Source organism: Oreochromis aureus, linkage group 7, assembly GCF_013358895.1.
Source record: "Oreochromis aureus strain Israel breed Guangdong linkage group 7, ZZ_aureus, whole genome shotgun sequence".
NCBI classification, from domain to species: Eukaryota; Metazoa; Chordata; class Actinopteri; order Cichliformes; family Cichlidae; genus Oreochromis; species Oreochromis aureus.
This window is the reverse complement of record NC_052948.1, coordinates 11,144,264-11,164,366: the sequence shown is the minus strand read 5'-3', so window position 1 is coordinate 11,164,366 and position 20,103 is coordinate 11,144,264. Positions and strand designations below refer to the sequence as shown.

The 20,103-nt window shown below is 41.1% G+C and overlaps 1 protein-coding gene across 7 annotated transcripts in view; it reads right to left on the bottom strand.

Annotated features, from left to right (window-relative positions):
- The window catches only part of mef2aa (myocyte enhancer factor 2aa), a 62,022-nt gene that overhangs the window by 31,035 nt on the left and 10,884 nt on the right, over positions 1 to 20,103 (bottom strand). For 6 of the 7 annotated variants that reach the window (XM_039614402.1, XM_031731224.2, XM_031731223.2 and 3 more), the window contains exons 2-3: positions 10,129 to 10,343; positions 3,100 to 3,303 (exon numbers count right to left, since the gene is read on the bottom strand). In XM_039614402.1, coding sequence (XP_039470336.1) covers positions 3,100 to 3,303; positions 10,129 to 10,182 — 258 coding nt within the window. In that variant the 5' untranslated portion in view covers positions 10,183 to 10,343. Of the gene's footprint in view, positions 1 to 3,099; positions 3,304 to 10,128; positions 10,344 to 10,467; positions 10,653 to 20,103 lie in introns of those variants that run through there. The other variant, XM_039614400.1, reaches the window with a different exon arrangement.

Sequence of the window (20,103 nt, the reverse complement as noted above, 5' to 3'; positions counted from 1 at the left end):
CTTTGGACTGCGAGCCAAGTTTGAGACAAAGTCCATAGCCCTCCACTGGGTTATCAAACTGTGGCCAAGGCATGCATCCATCTGTGGAAAACATGGAGACTGTTCTCCCACACTGCACAGCCCAGCCTTTATCTACAGATGGTACTACTGAGCAGGAATGTGACCTTTGATTTTGTTTCTCACACGGAAAGGTCTTACCAATGAAAAGTGGGTGAGCATTTTTCTTTCCTCCAAAACAGGACAAATGAGCACATGGCTGTTTTTATGGCACAGATTTGTTTAACACAATTTAAAAATTTAGATAAGTGTCCCGTGTAAGTGCCCTCATGTGAGGCCTATTTCAGTAGATAAATGAGGAAGGGGTGGATTCTTCCCATTATTATAAATGCATCAGCTCCTCTGTGTGTAGGATTTGTACAGCTGTGGAGAAGCACAAAAGCTGGGAAAGTGCTCACCAGCAGAGACGGTCAGAAAAACAGCCGAAATTAGGCTTTCTCTTAAAATATGATCAGATCTGAGCGGGAACTTGTGGGACTGGAAAATAAAGCCAGCACAGAAATGCAAACAAAGCTGCAGTTCCTGAAGTGGCCACTTTTACAGTGGAAATAAACACAGTTTTGGCCTCAAAAGCTTATTTTCCCCTTCATTATGACTGAAACCTCTACGTCACCCTATCACAGTTGAGATAGATCCCACCCCCTCAAAACCCAGACATGAACAAGCAGTTAAGAAAATGGATGGATGACAAACTGCTAAAATGTATGTATTATGAGCTGTTGACAGGTGAGTGCCACCCAGGCAGCTAGTTAGCGAAATAGGCCTCTCCACTGCATAACAAATAACACGGCTCAGTTGTGGATAATTGTGTTAAACGCAGGGGCGGATCTACTTTGTTGGCATGTGGCCTAAAATATTCTCTTGCCAACCCTAGCTAAAGCCAATTAGAACATTACAGATAATGTTTATAGGAAATATGTGTATACTTACTGCATTTGATGTATTTTAACCATATATAGTATATATATTACAAATTGTAACACATGCATATGTGTAAAGAAATGGCTTTGATTTTGCCACCCCATCTGATTTCCATGCCACTCTGGCACTCTAAGAACATTTCTCTAGATCCGCCCCTGGTTGAAAGCTAAGTTAAGTTCTAGTAAGTTTGCTAGAATTAGCAAATAACTTAGCAATCCATCAAATATGGTCATTTCTGGCTGATGATGATGATTAAAACAATGACAGTCATAATGCTAAAACTGGCACATCAAACCGGGAGTTCATGGGTGACGTCACAGTGGCTAGAACTATCTTCTACATGTATATATACAGTCTATGATTGGGTCATAGCCTCCACACATTATCAGGCTCCTCAGACACAGCTCTCTGAAGAATGAATAGTGAGACAGTGTGTTGATGCTGTTAAGTGGACTGGGTTGGTTACTTCAGCTCTGTTTCACATCTGAACCCTGACCACACAGCTCGCAGGCAGAGGGGCATTTGTTATAAACTGCAAAGACGCTGGCCGAGTGAGCCGGGACAACAGTGGCTTGTTCTCGCCTTTTATACAGCGGGGCAGCTTGATGGGGTCAGCCAGCAGTACTAAGTGGGAAAATCAGCAGGAGAACAAAAAAATGTACATTCCAATTACACCAAGCTGTTCACATAAACATACATCTGCAGACCACAGATATAGAGCGTGGTGTGGATTGACCCGGCTGATACGCGGTGAAAAAAACAATCCCATGACTCTCAGTGCAAGGTGTTTGCGGGAAGTCTTCGTTGTAATAAGACAGGCTCCAGAGTCACAGCAAAAGCAAAACTGTGGTCACTGTTATGTAAGGAAAGTATTTATGTATTTTTTATGCAGGTGAGCCCTTGCTCTGCTCTGAGGGCCCCTGATGGAGGAGTGACTGCATGAGTGTACGGATGCCAGAACACTCTTGTGCAGCTCTGCCAAGCAGGTAATTCACAAGCAGCAGCAGTATAAATAAAAGATAATGGGCCACAGCTGACTCCTTTATGTTGCATGTAATTTCACTAATTCCTCCAAGTGAAAATCTTTTTTAAACTGGCATTCTTGATTTTTTTTCTCTCCATTCTGGCCCATTTTAAACTCTTAATGTCTCTTAATAGTGCAGGAGTAATAAAAATGCTATATGTTTTAGTGGGCAGGTGGCAGTAAAAACAGAGAATTGGGATGTAGCAGTTTGCATGGTCTATTAAAAAGTGTCTTGCTGCAGAAAATTATCATCTAAGTCTATTTCAAATAATAGCAATAAAGATTAATGGGCAACTTCATACTGAGAGTGTGGATTCCATCAATAGGCATTAACATACATTGTGTGTGCTTTCATCTAGTCAGAATGAAGATACCGGCCTCTTAAAGCAGATCTTGAATAAGCTGAGAAACCACACATGTGCCAATGCAAGATGTTTGGAACAGGATGTATCCCTAATTATTCTCATTTACTTTGGCTTTTACGCTTTTGGCTGACAGTTTTGTATGCTGGCATAACAAGTGGCTTACTCTTCCGCTAGTTGCTGGGCATGCAGGAGCTGCCAGGAAACCCAAGTGCTTGTTGAGTTTTATAAAGCTGTATGGAATGTACTAAACACTGTATTTCTCTGAAAAAAATACTGCAGCATTGGGCAAGCTAACTGTGTGTACTGAGGAGTAGCCAGAGAACTGTGCCCTGCAGGTACAGTATCTATGGGAAACAAGGTCAGCAATGGTGGTCGCCAGCTACTGTGTGCATGAGTGTGCAGAGATAGGTTTTCCACGTTAGTTGATGGGCCTAAGAGAAGCTGAACTTATCAGAGAGTGCAGACCTCCTGTGCCCTATCTGAATGGTGACTAGAAGGAAACTGCTATTTGTTCCTGACAGCACTTGCAAACGAAGCCAACGGTTGTCAAAGAATAAATACGTCTTTTAAAGTAGAAGCCAAGCAATAAAATAATTTAGCCTGCATAAACCCGAGGATATGTTTTGTATAACAAAACATAAAGAAGATAAACTACATGCTCAGTGTGAGGTTAAAATGGCATGGTGTGAAAGAAGTTTTTTATTGCAAATTAAGAAAGCGGTGCTTGCTCACCTCTACAATGTCAGAGTTGGTTCTGCTCTCGTGGGGCTCGTTGTACTCCGTGTATTTCAGCAACACTTTGTCCATGTCTGTGCTGGCGTACTGGAACAGTTTGTTAGAGCTGTTGAAAATGATGAGGGCGATCTCACAGTCACATAGTACGCTCAGCTCATAGGCCTTTTTCATCAAGCCAAACTTCCTCTTTGTGAAGGTAACCTGAGGAAACACAGAAAGCAGGCAAAGGAGAACATTTTTATTTGTACACACAGTTTGGTTTAATTTGCACTTTAGCATTCTCATTACAACGAAAAGTCAGTAGTTACTGTGTGATTATTAATGGTAAAAGGGGTATTTACATATTTTTTTGAAATAAAAAAACTCTTTAAAGTACATTTAAATGTAAATGCAGAGAAGTACTATCAACAATAATAATAACAGCCACTGTCAGTGTTGTCTGTTAAACTGCTAGATACTTCTGCATTAAGCCCTGTAAGCAGCGTATAATCGATCCAGGTGGATCTTATAAAGGAATGTTTTTATGTAAACTGTCCATGTCCTAAATATCTGATATTTCAACATAAATGCAACACTTGAGTGAACTGCAGCAGAGATGTATAGTAGAAAAAAACATTAGAAACACTCGAGCATGGTAACACAAGATAAGAAAGGCAACAACACTGCTGTAAACAAGGTGACAGATAACAAATTCATTTCTGCTTTAGTAACAACTGAAATAACATAGTGCATGTCTGAAATGTCTAGTTATCGGGCCAGAGGTCAGGGTTAGAGCCACGAGTCAGCGAGCTGAGTCAGAGCTTTGGCAACAACAGGGGTCCATACATTACTGTAGCCCCTGTCTCCATATACGGAAAGCTATCTCTGTAGTGCAGCATAAGCCTTGTAACACGAGCCCTCAGATGGGACTTTGGGTCATACATCACTCCAATGGTAACGCAACCCTCTGCAAAGTGACTTTCTGTCCTGTAGCTCTGCAGCTCTGTCTCTGTGGTCACTCACACCAATTCACATGTGTCATTATGTTACACTACCTCTTTACAGTAAGCTACACTCATTTCTCAAACTAAAAACATTATTAGTGAGGAGACTGGACACAAATACAGTCGTTGTCTCGCTTGTGTGCAGAAATCTGTTTTGGAAATGCGTTGCTTTTTTTTATCTGATTTTTCACAGCATATGTCTCGTCAAATTGTGGCTTGAGAATGTGCTAGTAAAAGCTGCGCTCAGAGCTTTCCGTCTTACAAAGCAGTGCATGGGGTCTATATCCTCCATCAGTTTTACTGACCTACTAAGAGAGGAGTTGAGGAGATGAGCTTGCTTTGTTCAACTTTAATTGGTCACAGCTCGCGGCTATACCCTCATTTTAACTGGTATAATGCAGTATAATCTTATGTGTTGCATAGTGTATGTGTAACCGCTAAGGCAGCGGGGTCACTACAGCTGTGATAAATGAATTTTAAATCTTCCACGCTACAGGTAATTACACCGGATCATTATTCCTGTTGTAGACACACCGGAGCCTGTCCTGCTGTCATTTTCTTTTCACTGCACAAATGTTATTCAAGCTCATATGACAAAACAAAATTCTAACATGAAATTTCTTAAAATGACAAGGTTTAAGAACAGGAGAAGCTGAACCAAATAACACGTTTCCTTACAAATCACAGTGACAAAGTGTTTGAGTGAGTTTGGCTGACAGGGAAAAAAAGCATTTTCTCAAGGTGGACACACAGTGGGGGATCAAGCCGGGACCAGCCTCTTTCTACCTAGTTGGAGTCGTAACCACCTGATACTAGTCTCCTCTGATTAAACACCAGCGATGCCCACTCACTCATTTACCCGCTTGCGTATTTGTTTGCCTAACCAACTGGAAAGCAGCGACTGTCATGCGGGAAAACGATTAACAAATTGTATGCTTTTTAGCAGATGAATGTGGCTGTTAAGCCATGGAGATGTCACCTTTCAGCAGGAAGCCCAGGATGAGATGCTGAGCGAAGACTTTGTTCCACCTGGATGCATGGCTGTGCTGAGTGCAGAGCTGCTGACCCAGGCATCGCTTCATTTCAACCTCAGCAGCAGTACTGAGACCTGGTCCTTGCCCCAGCCACAGACAGAGTAACTCTACAGGGGCTAGCTACTGCTCACACTTCCATTAAAATGTGACAAGCATATTATTCTTCTGTACCTACACACTTAGGTTATTTTGTAACTGTTTGCCCCATTTTTATCCTTTTGTTAGAACATGTAAGACGTCCATCTAAATTTGATGGGTCACAACGCAAAAAAAACAAAAAAGGTTTGGGGCATATGGACCAGCATTCACAAATGCACAAACCTCAATCCACCCCCATCTTTTCTGGGGTGACTGGTGCGACAGTGGAAAACCACAGACATCCTTGAGGTCAAGTGGGAGGTTCAATGGCAAAGCTTTCCTATGCTTCACCGAGTCAAATACACCCACAAACACACTCGATGCGGTTTTAACATTTTTTCGAATCGCTCCTGCAGTAAGATGTGGTGCACATTTAGTCTAACTCCCTGACTAATTCATGTAATTCACAGCGACAGGATTAGCCTCAGTATTGTAAAATTCTACACCACACTGTACCAGTGCATCTTACAGTTGTTCACAAAAACCGTATGCCGCGGCAAAAAAAGACAGGCCACATTTAAACTTCCAACACATTTAAGTGATCCCAGCTTTCTGTGCTTGATAAGGTCATTTTAACAGCTCACACAATACCCAGCAGATCAGCGAGCCTCTGCCACACTGAAAACTCTCTGATGTTTTAAGAAGCTCTCTCAATGTCTACATAAAGTAGTAATTCCACTCTCAATTCACACTTTCTGCATTTCTACCTTCTTCCCAAGAGCCCCACAACCACAACCTGTGTTTATAGAGCTTTAATTGAGCTAGGTAATTTACTTTTTATATACATATTTTTATAGCAGACCAAACTAAATGCTGCTGCAGTTCTATCTTTCCCTAAGCGATAGCAAGTTCAGCTAATAGAGAAACCTTCTTTGGAATGGACAAAATCATACTCGAGGGGTAAATTTAAAAAACTGCATATGATCGGCAACAAGTAAATTTGGGCTCATCAGCAATACAGTAGCTTGTTTGTTAAAAATAATTATAGACCTGCTTAGCTGGTAAAATGCAATGGAAAGTTTAACTGCACAACGTATAGACCTTCAGCGTAAACATGGGTCTGTCACGTATGCTTTTACTGCTGTATTCGGTTTATGTTTTATTGTCTTCAACATTCACAAGACAGGCTCTGCAACGGAAACTTGTGTAGCATATAACAGCATATGCTACAACAAACTCCAATACACACATTCACACAGAGCTGACTTGTCAATCAAATGGTCTATCAATGTCTGTCCGCAGGCAGAGGTGCCAAGATGACAAACAAGACATCTGGGACTGAGAGTGCAGCTGTGACTGGAGCATGGCAGGAGATGCCTGAGTCACTAACACCTTCAGAGGGGTGAGGAGCTAGCGGCCTTATTAGAACCTCATGTCACCTCTGACAGCCCCCATGGCAGACATGAGAGCGGGCTTCAGAGACAGTGAAGTCTGGCACCAGCTGGCAGAGTGACCCAGGCCCTGTGGCTGCTGCCCTGGCTCCGCAGTGGCAGAATGTGTGGGCTTAGGAGATGAGCCAGGGCCACTGCGACTGTCTGCCTGGATCAGCTCTCTCTGAGAGAGAGGACAGCCCGAGGAACCCCATGTGGACATTCGAAGGCACAATGGGCTAATCCAGTGGGTGGGATTGACCTTGAAACCTACAGTAGCTGTGACGGATCCTGTTTAGCGGAGACGATGACATGCAAGGTAAGAAAATGTAAGTAGGTTTCCTGGAAATATCTCTAATCAATAACAAGAATGATGCATTTAACGGATAATTAATTTGTTCTGTTTATTGAAAACTGTAACTGAGAGAGTGTGTTGTGTTCAATATACTCTAAGTAAACCTGCTGCCCTGTCTAAAACCAAGATGAGATGAGCTAATTAATGGACACAAGCACTATTTCCACTTTCCTTTTGGACTTTCACACACCAAACAATAAAGAGATGATGCAACAAATAACAGATTCATCTCAAAGTACAACCTGTCCGTAATGCTTTGTGCTACTTCATGCTGCTGCACCACAGTTTTAATAAATCCACATATCATGTTAAACAAAGAAAAGAGTGCAGATGCACTGGATCTTAAATTTAACACTTTTCTTCTGTTCTTTCCATTGTCTATCAACAAACTCTTTAAGTGTCAAAAATATACATAAATTTAAAAAAAATATATAACAATGACTGCTCAGAACTTCAGGACTGAGTGAAAGCTGAAAAAGAGGCGCTATGTGCTGTGTTGCTCCCTGGAGAGTAAGTGAGAGAGAGTCTCTGCTTGCCTACAGGCATTTGACGTGCTGGAGCAAAATCCAAAATGAGCCACAGCAAGGGCAGGCAACCCTCCACCCAGCAGCAAAATCATCAAACTTTTAATGACTTGGACAATTACCCCCAGTGAGCCTGCTTAATGGCATCCAGAGGACGTCACTAGAAACTGCTCACTAGGCCTCACCAACATGTACACTAACTTACGAGACTGATGCATACCTTGGCTTCTTCACTACTGTTCTCCCTATAGTTTCACAAAATCGCAGCTACTTTGGGAAGAAGGTAAAACTCACTGAATTGGCTCAGTGCTCTTGGCTCTACTATTGTTATTTTGTAAAGAACACGAGTTGCAAACATCTGAAGTCTGAAAGAATGACACCTTTCTATTGTTGAAGACTAAATTTTAGTGGTCCGTCCAGTCTTCTAGAAACTCAAAGTAAAAGAGGAAAATATAAGAACCCTTCAATCTGTGCATGATGCCTTTACCTGTCTGTGTCTCAAAAGGTAATAATTGCTGTGAATACATCAAATCAGAAGAATCGTGCAGGTTGTTATCTTGCATTCATTTGCAATCAGTAAAGTCGGTCTAGCTGATGACTCTACGGCTGCCATCATTTAGCCAAGCCATGGAACAGAAACTGGCTCTTTGCAGTTGTACAGTAAGCATTATACGACCTCAGTTTGCTCCATGTCTCATTCTTCAGTGGATCTCTGCCAGGTCAAACAGCAGAAAGCGGCACAAAAATACTCTACCCTACACATGATGTATTAAACAGTCACACATCAATTTGTCATACATGCACAACACACTTCATTAGAATATAAACCTACCTGCGAAGTTCACAGCTTGCACTACGCTGTAATTACTTACCTTCTCACCCTGTGTCACACACAGTGTTATAAATCCTGAAGGGTTAACAACCCTCCTAAAACACTTGCAGAGACAATGCAAGGGAGCCCCTGTTGTCCTTACACAACATCCTCTATAGAAATACTGTCTAATTAGTCCACTTAAGGACCTCTTTCATTTCAGTGTTACACTATGGAAAGCTAACAGCAAAGATTTAAACTGTCTCCTGACAATGGGGAACATATGCTAATGGCTATTCCCCCTTGGTTAGGAGCACGCCCAAGGGAGATGGCACTGTGCGCTTCATGGCCCACGGAAAAAAAAGAGAGAGGGAGAAAAAAAGCCACACACGCATACATCACCTTATACCAAAGCTTTATTTTAGCACAGCCTATTGTCACAGCAGATTCTCTGCTGAGCCAGCTAAAACCAAACTAAATGCTAAATGTAAGCTGAAATGCCTGCATGCTGCTGATAAACTTTCTCACAAATTATCCAGTCAGACATTTAAAATCTGATGCAAACACTAGACTTTGGAAGGCATGTTAATAATAAGCTCTTCAGCTTTACTTTCCTGTAAAACAACACTGCAAAATGTGTCCCCTCACTGCCTCATATATGCAGTGCAAAGAATGGATCCTAGCAATCAGAAAACAACCTGTTTTCATATAACTTTGTTCTTTTTTTCCTTCATGTCACAGGTCACTGAATAGAGCTTGGATACCACCAACGAGCTTAGACCGATTCCCCTAATGGCCCCCTATTTGGAACCCACCCAGAACCAGGTGTAATGCTGATAATTGGCCCACACTGTGGATTTTTGTTTTGCACTTGACTGAACTGCTAGCCTCACAGACAGAAACATAGTCAGAGTACCAACTGCATATTACCGCATAATTAATCATGTTTAGCCGATGTTAACCAGATGCGTTCTATCTAGGTACAGGAAACCTGTGTATCTGCATTAATTGGTATAATTTGTCAGAAACAGTGCACATGCTTCCTTAACTTAGCTCTTAAATCATAGTGAGCGTAGCTAAATAAGACATACCGTTTCTGCTATAGATATCTGCACCTGTTATTCGTGTTTCAAACAGACCCAGGCTGTTTTTTTACTGTTTTGCTGTTTAGGAGTTTATATTTAACATGAGCAGACGGAGTGAATTCCAGCTCTTTCCCGCTTTGTGGCTAGTTGGGACCAGCGAGGCCAAGGCAAAGAAGGGTGCTGTGTGTCCTTCTGACCCACCCTACAAATGAGAGGGTGCTGTGGTGCAGTGGCTGCTCCTAATTACTACCAAACAGCTGCAAACACACAGGGCTACAGCAAAGGGCCCCAGCCATACTGCCGGGCCAGGGGACAAGCCCTACAGTGTGGGAAGGCCACAGGCGGCCCGCTGCACTTCTTGCAACACTCAGTTCACTCCCACGCCATGAGGCCCCCGCTGCGGCCCAGAGCTGCTGCTGCCTCATCAACTTCTCTGGTTGAAATTGCAGGGTGGCAAGGGAATCATGTCTGTAAATGCGACCGCACTGACAAAGAAATGTCATGGTCCCTGTTCAGCTGGCTGGGACTTTGGGGAGGGAGGTATGTCTGTTCAGATCCTTGCACACCATGACAGCTGCTGAACTTTTCCAAGAAGGAAAACAGAGGAAAACTGTAACCGTCAGATAGATACAGAGAAGCATGTAAAGATACAGAAGCATCTTTTAAAACAGTCTTAGATTAGACACAGACAAACATATATATAAAGATGAACTCTGTCCCACTCACCTGCCTGTTCCTTTCGTCCATGATCCTCGTGATCTGTATCTTCTTTCGCCCCATGGCTGTCTCCTTTCCTGGTTCTCTGACACCTCAACAATATCAGAAAAACAACACTCGTTCTTCCCCCTCTCTCCTAGCACATTGTGCAAAAGTCTCTCTTCTTATATACGCTCTCACACTTCTCAAGACACTCTTTGTTCTTCAGCAGACCACACCAGGATCTGAAAGAGGACCAAAAGAGAAAGAGAAAAACTGAAAGTTAATATGACACCCAACAACATCTCCCAAAGTACCAGAGGGTTCTGCATTTAGTACTCAAGCACATACAGAAACTATGAGACCTACATAGCATGCTGTTATCTCTTTGACTGCTTCAATTGTTCCACAGCTGAAATCACTGAAAGGCAGGTTCACCCTAAATGGGAAGGAACTATTCAAGTCTCCTTGACTTTTATTGGGGGTTTTTTCCAATTAGAAGCTCATATTTTGAAAGAACAGTTTGACATTTTGTTAGGTTTTATATTTTTCTGACAAAGTTAAAATTGATACCAAAGCCAGTGGTGTTTTAAATTACAAAAAGGAGAATGAAAACTTTTGTCCAAAGGTGACAAACTGCACCCCCCAGAACCTCTGAAGTACACCAATTAGTAAGTAATCTGTGCTAAGTCTATAAAAAGTTAAGAGTCAAGGGGAAAAAAAACAATTCAATATCTTATTAAGGGTTATTTGCTTGGTTATTTCTTAGCTGAGAGCACTACCTTCCTGGAGTCTCTGGTCGTTGCCTGGCAACTGGTTTCAACTGGTGTGAGTAAGTGAGCTCTGAACTTGTAGGCAAATTTAGTTCCCTTCACAGAGATTCAGGTTAACCATTTTCTCTATTTCCAGGCTTTGTAATAAGTTAAGCTAAACTAAGGTTAGATAACCAGAAACTAGTTGTTGATTTGACTTTTGAGGAGAGGTATAAATCCTTCCACAAAGTCTTTTAAAGAAAGTGAAGAAGTGTATTTCTATAAATGCCAAACTTTTGGTATACTCACCTACTTTAAGTTAGCATTTGTCTTATGCTTCCATTTAACACTATTTCACATTTTTAACACAGAATGCAAGGTTTTTATTAAAGAAAAACTTCTAGTCAGTCTCTCCCCCCACCTGTACACATAGACAGTTTTCAAAAGGAGACCATGCTGTCCCGAGAAGGCAAATTATGGACACTGTGTCCTCTTAGGAGAGGGACCATCTGGATTGTTACTCACACACAGTTAAAAGCAGGCATACACGATGGTAAAGGGAGCAGGTTGGGTTTGGCGGCTTTAACAGAGTAGTTGAAATCTATGCATGACACTCCCTTTCTCTAATTCTGGGTTTACAGAATGAAATGTACAGTAGTTCATTCTTTTTTATCCCATAACGTTTATATTGGCCATATAAAAGTTATCAAGGGGCACCAATGGCCCATCCGTGACACGGACTAGGATTAAATGATGCGCAATACATAGCATAACTAACTTTTTTGGTAACTGGCTTTGATAGCATTTAGCAAAGATTTTCTTGAAACAAATAGATTTATTTTAATAGAAAAAAAGTGTACCTTCCTCAGCCAGTGATATTTCTTTAAAAGTCTGAGCTTGGTTACACTGATGCCAGCTTTGCTCTTAAGATGATGAAGAGGGAGAGCCTGGTTTGGTATTACAATAGCCTGGTTAAAATCTCCAGGGTTATAGGAGAAGCCAGAGGGATAAAAAGAATTGGGAATATATTCCCACATGAGCTTGTAACCTGGCCAGTGGTTCAGACCACAGTGTTCCCCAAGGAACATCTAACTCTGTCCTGTCTCCATTTCTCTGGAAGAAGAGATATAGCCCCCTCCCTGGAGGCACATCCATCACTTACACCCAGCAAATAGAAAATGTCCAAACAACTGAATTTCCCCCATGAGTACAAATGTAGAAAGGTTAACAACTCAGGCCTTTAGATGCAGTCAGCAGTTGCGAGGTGAGGAAGCCAGGGGCCGATTTGGCAGTGAAAACGAAAATGACCAGTTGCAGTGGCACACAGTCATTATGGGTTACAGATGGACTGGCATTATGGTGTCTGGCTGTCTGAATCGGGGCTCCACTGTAGGCAAACTTGACTGAGATCACCTTGCTAACTTCCCACGCGTGGCTGTCTGAGCCAGGAAAGAAACTGTCTGAACCCCCACAAAGAATTTCCCCAAACCACATCACAACAGGCCAGGGAGAATGACAGTGCTCTTGTTCATTCAGCATTTTACACACAAACTAATGTTTGAATTAAAGGGAGCCCTGGGCAAAGGGTGTCTATTCCACTAAAGAAATACACTGGCCACCCTGAAGTTTAATATATTAGTATGGGAGACAACTGTAGCAATACAGTAGCTGCACTGTCAAATTCAGTGACTTTACTTCTTTTAAAGTAAAATAAATGCGATTTTCAAGTTCAACACCAAACAAAAAAGTTCAAAACTTGAAAGAAAACTCACCACCCTGGTGCATTTTATCTGCAAAGATTATGAGAACATCATTTTGCTCCTCCTCTGTGTTTGTCAAGCTTTATCTGTGCAAGTACATGTGAATATGGTGTCAGTTTTGAGATGTTTTATCTAATCACTTGCCAAGGCTAGTCTGAACTGACCACTGGCCTGTTATTTGAGTGTGTGCATATGTGAATAGGTTCAGTGTAATGCGAGTATAAGCAGCGCGTACACATTCTTTCCTCCCGTTTTGCAGAGGAGCTGTCACCGGAGGACAGTTCAAGTCTAGAGGCATAATAGGCTGTGTCATGACATTTTATCTTGCACAGATACGAAATGACAAGCTGAGAGAGCCTTCAGACTGCAGGTGTGCCACGCTCCAAACTTAGTGTCCATATTCATCACAAGTTAGTCAAAATCTAAAGTGGCTAGCTAACAAAACATTATTTTCAAGACTTGAACAACAGCAATCACTGATGTGTTACTCTGGTTATCACAATATACTTTGGCATAGAATAAATAACGCAATTTCAACGTCCTGAAGTGAGTGGGATAATTCAGCTGGTCTTACCAACCGGATAAACATGTCAGAAGATGTTCAGATTACAAAGTAGAACAATGTCTGCACTGTAGCAGAGTGCGTGTTTCTGCGTGACACTCTTAACTTCTCTTGAGTGTTGGAATGGGACAGAGTATCTGTTTATGGCCTAAATCATGTGCTCTTTGTACAAGTGAGTGTGCATGTGCGTAGGAAACAGAGACATAGACAATAAACATAAAAGGAGAAAAGCACTGAACCAGGACCAGGATACCATATGAGGCTATGAGCCCACCTTAGAAAAAATGTACAGTATAGTCACGCAGCTGACTCCTGTAAACTCACTGTCAACAGTAAAACCTCTTTCTTTCCAGCAGAGTTATTTAGTGGAACTCTACTGGCAGCGATTTGAGTGTTTTAATTTGTGTAAAATCACCTTAAAATGATAACTGGGCTTTTGTTATCTTACCTTCACTGCAAGTGGCCACTAAATAATACACATTGGTCCTTTACCTGCTGCAAAAGGTTCCACTCAGTAAATTATAAAGCATTCTGTGGATAGTAGCAAAGTAGACGAAGAAGATAAAGTCACCTTGTTTGCAATAAAGATGCATGGAAATGAATGAACGGTGTTGATAGTGACCGAGGCGAATGGATTAGCATCAAAGTTCCATATTAAATACACTTTTCTATTCTGTTTTGTTGATTTACAGCTAGAAGATCGCATGTTTAATACTACCACTTATTCTTCTCTGCCTTCTGCATGTGCTGCACAATAATCTGATTGGGAGATAGTGCAAGGCTTCCAGTTCTGTAAAACTAGAAATGACTCATGCAGCTCACTAATGTTAGCTTTAGTGTTAGTTTTTCCAGCATTACATTTTTTGCTCTTCTTGGCTGTCTGTCATTATGAGGTTGATGCATTGTAATGTTGCAGTTTCATAAAGACACTGCAGGAAACATTTCTACAAGCCCTGAAAAAACCCACATATCTGAATGGCTGCCTCCACATACAGAAACCATATCTACTGTGAATCCAACATTACCTCAAGCTTTTTCATGAAAAGCCACACAGATACTAAATGATTTTGCATTTAGGAGAAGCTTTAGTTTGTGCACACAAAACAGCACATTGTATAACAACACTACATTAAAAGGACCTTGATGTGACACACCTGGTCCACTTTGATATAAACCAATCCAGCACTTCTGAAAGATGCTTACCAAACATTTGTAACACATAAATCAATGTGCAGAGAACATGTCACTGTAGCAACGGCCACAGCTTGACATAAAGTCAATATGGCATCCCCTACTATACCTGCTGTTAAACAAACACGCAGTTTTAGAATATGCCATGCCTATACAAGTGACTAAGCATTGCAGTTGTTTATTAACAGTGCAGCAGCGATCCTCTGTGATGAGGTGCGACACTGGTCAAGTGACAAGAATGCTAGTCCTCCTCCTCCTCCTCCCTTAAGACGGACCACTGAGACACTGGGAGGCTTGGTGACAGGTCTAGCCCTTTCACAATCAATAAAACATGCTCAATTCCCAGTGTAATTACTGGATCCAGCCTCCTCCCTCCCTCCTTGTAAGCCTGCGCTCGTTCCACACAAAGTTGAACCATTACTCTCTCATCTGCTGTCCTATATAAAAGGTAACATAAAATTACATTTCTGTTGTGAGATGTACCTAATGAGCAAAAAATGAGGCCAGTGCTATGCAGTTAGTCCGTAATGAAGCTTATAAACTACAAACTTTTTTTTTTCACTCAACATCTCAAACGTCATAATATAATAAGAATGTCTCAAAGAAGATTTTGAAGATTCATCCTATGTGGCTTGTGTTAAAGACGTACCCACCATATGTAGCTATACGCAGCAAGCGCGCTTCAACTTCTTTGAAGGTGATGGACAGCAGCCAGAGTCTTAAGCATAGCCGTGACAGTTGCACTTCCTGTGCAAGGCAGAGTTAGCCTCAGTATCCTACCACAGGCCGTGGGCAGACAAAACTTAACTTCCTGCCCCTCGACTTCCTGTTATTCAGGACCTTTCTAAGTGCCCCTCTATGGGGGAGACAGAGGGAGCGAGGCAAGACAGTGGGGAGGAAGAAAGGGAGGGACCACCTTGGGGATACCCTCCCTTCTGATCCTTCCCCTTATTATCATCCTGAATGTAAGTCGAAGACTAAACAACGGAGGCTCATCTCTTGTGGCTTTGCTCTGTCTGTTTACAGTGTTTACTGTAAGGATCATTAAACAGGCCGGACGACGTGCACAGGATGCTTTTGGCCACTCACTTTACAATTAGCAGGCAGAGGCCTTTTCTAGTTATTCAAACACTCCAATGGTTACATAAGAATGAATCACGGTGCTCACAACTCAAGTTAATATATAAACAACATGATTAAGACAGAAGTACATTCCCGAGCATGCAACAGCCTCACGCGGTAATCTGATGTGCATTGACACCCAGATTCTGTGAAATAATCCATGACGACATTCTTAAGTGTATCAAACTCAAAGTGTCAACATTGTGGCTCGGTTATGATTAGCTTCTGGCAGACTGAAGACATAAAGCGAAGCGGCCTAAATCCACAGTTTTACCAATTTGTTTCAATGGCGCCTTGACACCAGCGCAGTAGGAAATGAACATCCACCTCTTTGTTCTCGCTTTAATCAGGAGGTGCTGTACCTGTAAATGGGGCTGTTGGCCTGAGGGGAGTGGAGGCAAGCCAGCCCTCTCACACTCACTCCCTCTTCCCTTTTGTGAGAGTGCGCTTATCTCCCTCTCCAGCAGTGAAAGGCAGTATTGTGGCCCCAGCAGCATCACTAGTGTTAATGTCTCCTGATGCTAATCTGACACACGGCTGATCCTTTAACAACCACTTTCTCTATCTCCCCCCCCCCCCTTTTTTTTTTGCCCTCCCCCTTCTTTCTTTTTTTTATTCTTTCATGCCATTTCTCATGATTTATTTTTCTTCGTCTCTTTTTAATTCTCCCTTTCTTTAAACTCATGTTATACATTCCCTCACCTCAGTTTCCAAGGCAACTAATGAGACATAATTAACATGAGCTATCGCAAGGGCATGTGAACAAAAAAGTGAAAAAGGAGGCTTTGAGAAATGTAGAGAGAGGTGGGGCAGTCTGCAAAACATGGACTTTCTGCAGCACTTCCCCTTCCTCTGTAAAGCATAGCTTGGGGGTGACATTTCTCACACAGGAGAGATTTGAATATCATTTCAAGGAAAGGCTAAAATGCTTATGATATGAACACCTTGAACGTGTTAAAAACAAAATTCATACAGTTTGCACTAAAGAAGACCCTGCAGGCCAAAATACTGAGACTGAAATCAGGAATTGCAAGTCTTTCATAGGTTGCTTACAGATTTAAGCACTGTTAGAATGTTTCTTGCCTTATTGCATTAGGTAATACGTTTCCCTGCATATTAAATCAGTCTGGAGCTAATTCGATGAAGAAAGTATAAAAATGCATTGTTCAAAAGCAAACAGTGACCTGCATGTAGGGACAGTCACAAAGCCAGCAGTGAGTGCCTGCACTGAAATGGCAGCCAAGCAGACAGCGAGTGGTTAATCTGCCCTGATGACTGGAAGCTCAGTCCAACTCTCCAATGACCCAGCTGTAATCCCACAATGGATCAATGCAAGTTCAAACAATCCTCCATGCTGCTAGCACCTTGCTTGGGCTGGGGGATGGTGGTGTAAGACAGGGACCAGGAGACAGAAAGCTACTTATCACCTGCAAAATGACATCAAAAGGAAAGAGAGCCCCACAGGATGAACTTGTTCTCACTGAGAATACGCTTCACTGTGGGCTACAGCATACTGTATAGACGACTGAGTGGAAATGATGTCGCTCTTCAGATAAACACCAGACACGTATTCAATCTGCAAAATATGAATGACGATGAGTGGATATAACAACTTGTAACTGAAGGACATCATATGCTGACAACCTTAGCAGACAGACATCCTCCATCTCACTCTCGCAGTACTGTCAGGGGATGAGAGGACTATGCAAGGTGACTTTGACTAAGTGCCTTGGGGTTTCGTGAGAAAACGCCATTGACATTACATTAATTTCATGTCTCTTTTTTAACTGACTTAGCGCCACGGAGGCCTGGAGAATAGAAAAAAAATGAAACAGACATTTTGCTTTAGCTTCAAGGCACAGGCAGTAGGGATCTAGAGGCCAGGAAGACAACAGCGAGAAATAGGTGACATGATGTGATACCAACTTTTTCCTCATTATACGAGTAATTTAACAGAAGGATGAGACATTCAGTCAGCAGATCAGGATAAATGTTAGTCAGAAACTTTCCACTGCAGCTCACGTGTGTTTAGGTTTGACGGCATTTTTGCCAATGAAAGAGAGACAGAAAGAAAACAACAGAGAGAGCGAGTGAGAAGGGGAGTGGGAGAGAGAAGACAGTATGACTGTGTTAACTATGTGGAAAGATGTAAGGGAAACAAGACTAAAAGAAGCACCCCGCACCCATCCCAACCCACCTCTGTGGTAGTGTGGTAGTGTGTGGCAGCTGCGTTGTAACATAATTACTGCTGGGACACTTCTATTCCCAATGATCCATTTGCGTCAGTCAGGTTTTCAAGCCCAGCCAATGAATGGATTCTCAGTTTCTCAAGGATAAAGAGATGACCCTCACCTAACAGTTATATCCATTTCATGTAGAAAAGCTACTCTCTTCCTCAAGGTAAATCCCTTGATGCATATTTGAGTCAAACTTTCATGAACATAGAAAATCACGATAACTTCTTCGATGCACAGACAGGATGATGAATTATATCTCATTAAAAATGGATGTGCTTGATGACATAGATATACAGTTAAGTTGCTATATTGTCCCGTTAGCATAAGGATATGCCTCTAAAATATTACCATTATTATTAAGTTACAGAGCTCAACATTTTAGTTCCCGGCTTTCCCCATGGTTATTTAATAAAACTTACCGACGTCCTGAAGCTCTCAGCATCTTGAAAAATGTGTTTAAACACTGAAATTAAAGGCTGCGTTAGACCACGACCCAATGTTGGGTTTATACCACAGCTACCTTATACTAATTGGCAATTGCCAAAATGATTTTTTAATGTTTTTAATGGTTAACCTATATACGCAAGCTCTTTAACCAAATTATATTTTTATGCTAAAATATATTTATTGTTGCTATTGTTACAATTTTACAAAAAAGCTGAAATAAATAGTCAAATATATCATTATCTTTGGTTAATTTGCAAATTACAATTATTTTCTTGTATTTCTAAACAGAAATAATAGTTTAATAGTTTTTGTGGTTGAATGTTATGCTTGATTAATTTTTGCTTCTCAGAGAAGTCCAGTGTGATTGTTTAAATGTTGGTTTAAAAATGTGAATTCAGTTAATCTAATTCAGTATTTTTGAATTTTAAACAAATTTTTGACACAGTTCCATAATATTTGTGTGTTCTAGATTTAATGACAGGTGGTCGAATAAACTTGTCTCGTTTTGCTTTTTTTTTTTTTAATCTCTAACTTGAGAAATCATTAAGAAAAATTACTGTGCAAAGGCACTTTTTTAAATGAAGCAACCTGGAAATACCTTCAGGACTCACTGTCTATGCTTACATTTTAAGTTTCCATGCTAACCTGCTACTTTGGTGCAGGACTGACGGACTGATTTGCGCGTTTAGAATTTATAGGTTTTGTTTGGATGGAATATTTTACTTTCTTTTCTTGTTTGTTTCAGTATTAATATAGCTACTTTTTGGATTATTCATTTATTTATTTATTTGAGATACCACAAATCGCACAAAAGACTTAACTTTATGTCAAAACATTTTTTTATGCTCTTTGGAAGAGACATTTTGATTTTTAACTAACTATTTGTTTAATTTTGTATTTGTTGTGTGGGGCTTTTTTGTATTTAAATAAAATGTTTGTATTTTTTCTGAACATAGGCTACTGCCTTTCTTTCTTTCTATTATAAGTTTGAGTAAATAAATCGCTGCATTGTGTGCACCTGAGGAGGGTGCATTTGCTCGCAGCTGCAAGACGGTGCCGTTAAAACAGCGCTATTATTTTTTACGTTGACTGTTTCTCCTATGTTCAACCAACTATATTAGCAAACTTATCATGGGCAAATAAATAAATAAATCGCTCTTCTAAAAACGATTGGTGAAAGGCTCAGCCTATCGTCAATAGTCAATAAACTCGTCCAATTACCCAACCTTATCACAGTCCTTACAACTGTTTCTTTATAGCCTCAAACCCTGAAAATGTGAATTTTTTTTATTAATAAAATTTGCATTATTTGGGAAATGTCCATACCAACTGGCAGCTGTAGCTTTCTGGTAAGCAACACCTCATTGGTCCTTTTCTATGTGGTATACTTGCCTACCAGTCTTTTATGAAATTCTAGTGTTTTATTTGTATGTTACTGAGAACTAATTAGCAGGTATTTATCTGTGACCATAGAGGCTATGGATGTAGCTTGCAAAACAAGCTTGCTAACATTGGCTGATAACTTAGCTCTTCCCCCTTCTTTCATCTACATATAATCACTTCAGATGGCAACAGGCAGAAAAATTGGAGTCCAGAAACGAATGGGTTACACCCACTTTTTTTTTTTTACATGCAGTCTGTTCTCCAACCAGCAAGACTGCTCTGTTGAAGTGGCACATTATGCGCCAAGTAGTGCTTCTGAAAAAAGCCGTACTACTGTACTACTGTTTAAAAGTATGTTAAACAGTAGTACAGATATTGACTCTGGGGCACAGTATGATTTTTTATAACATTTTTTCTTATTTGTATTTGCAGAGGCCAAGTGTGCAACTACATTTTGGAATTTCTTTAGGCAACAGTATTTCCCATAGTATCACACCATGATTTGGCTTAAGAAACTTTTCAACTCCTGATGTGTATAAATTATTTATTAT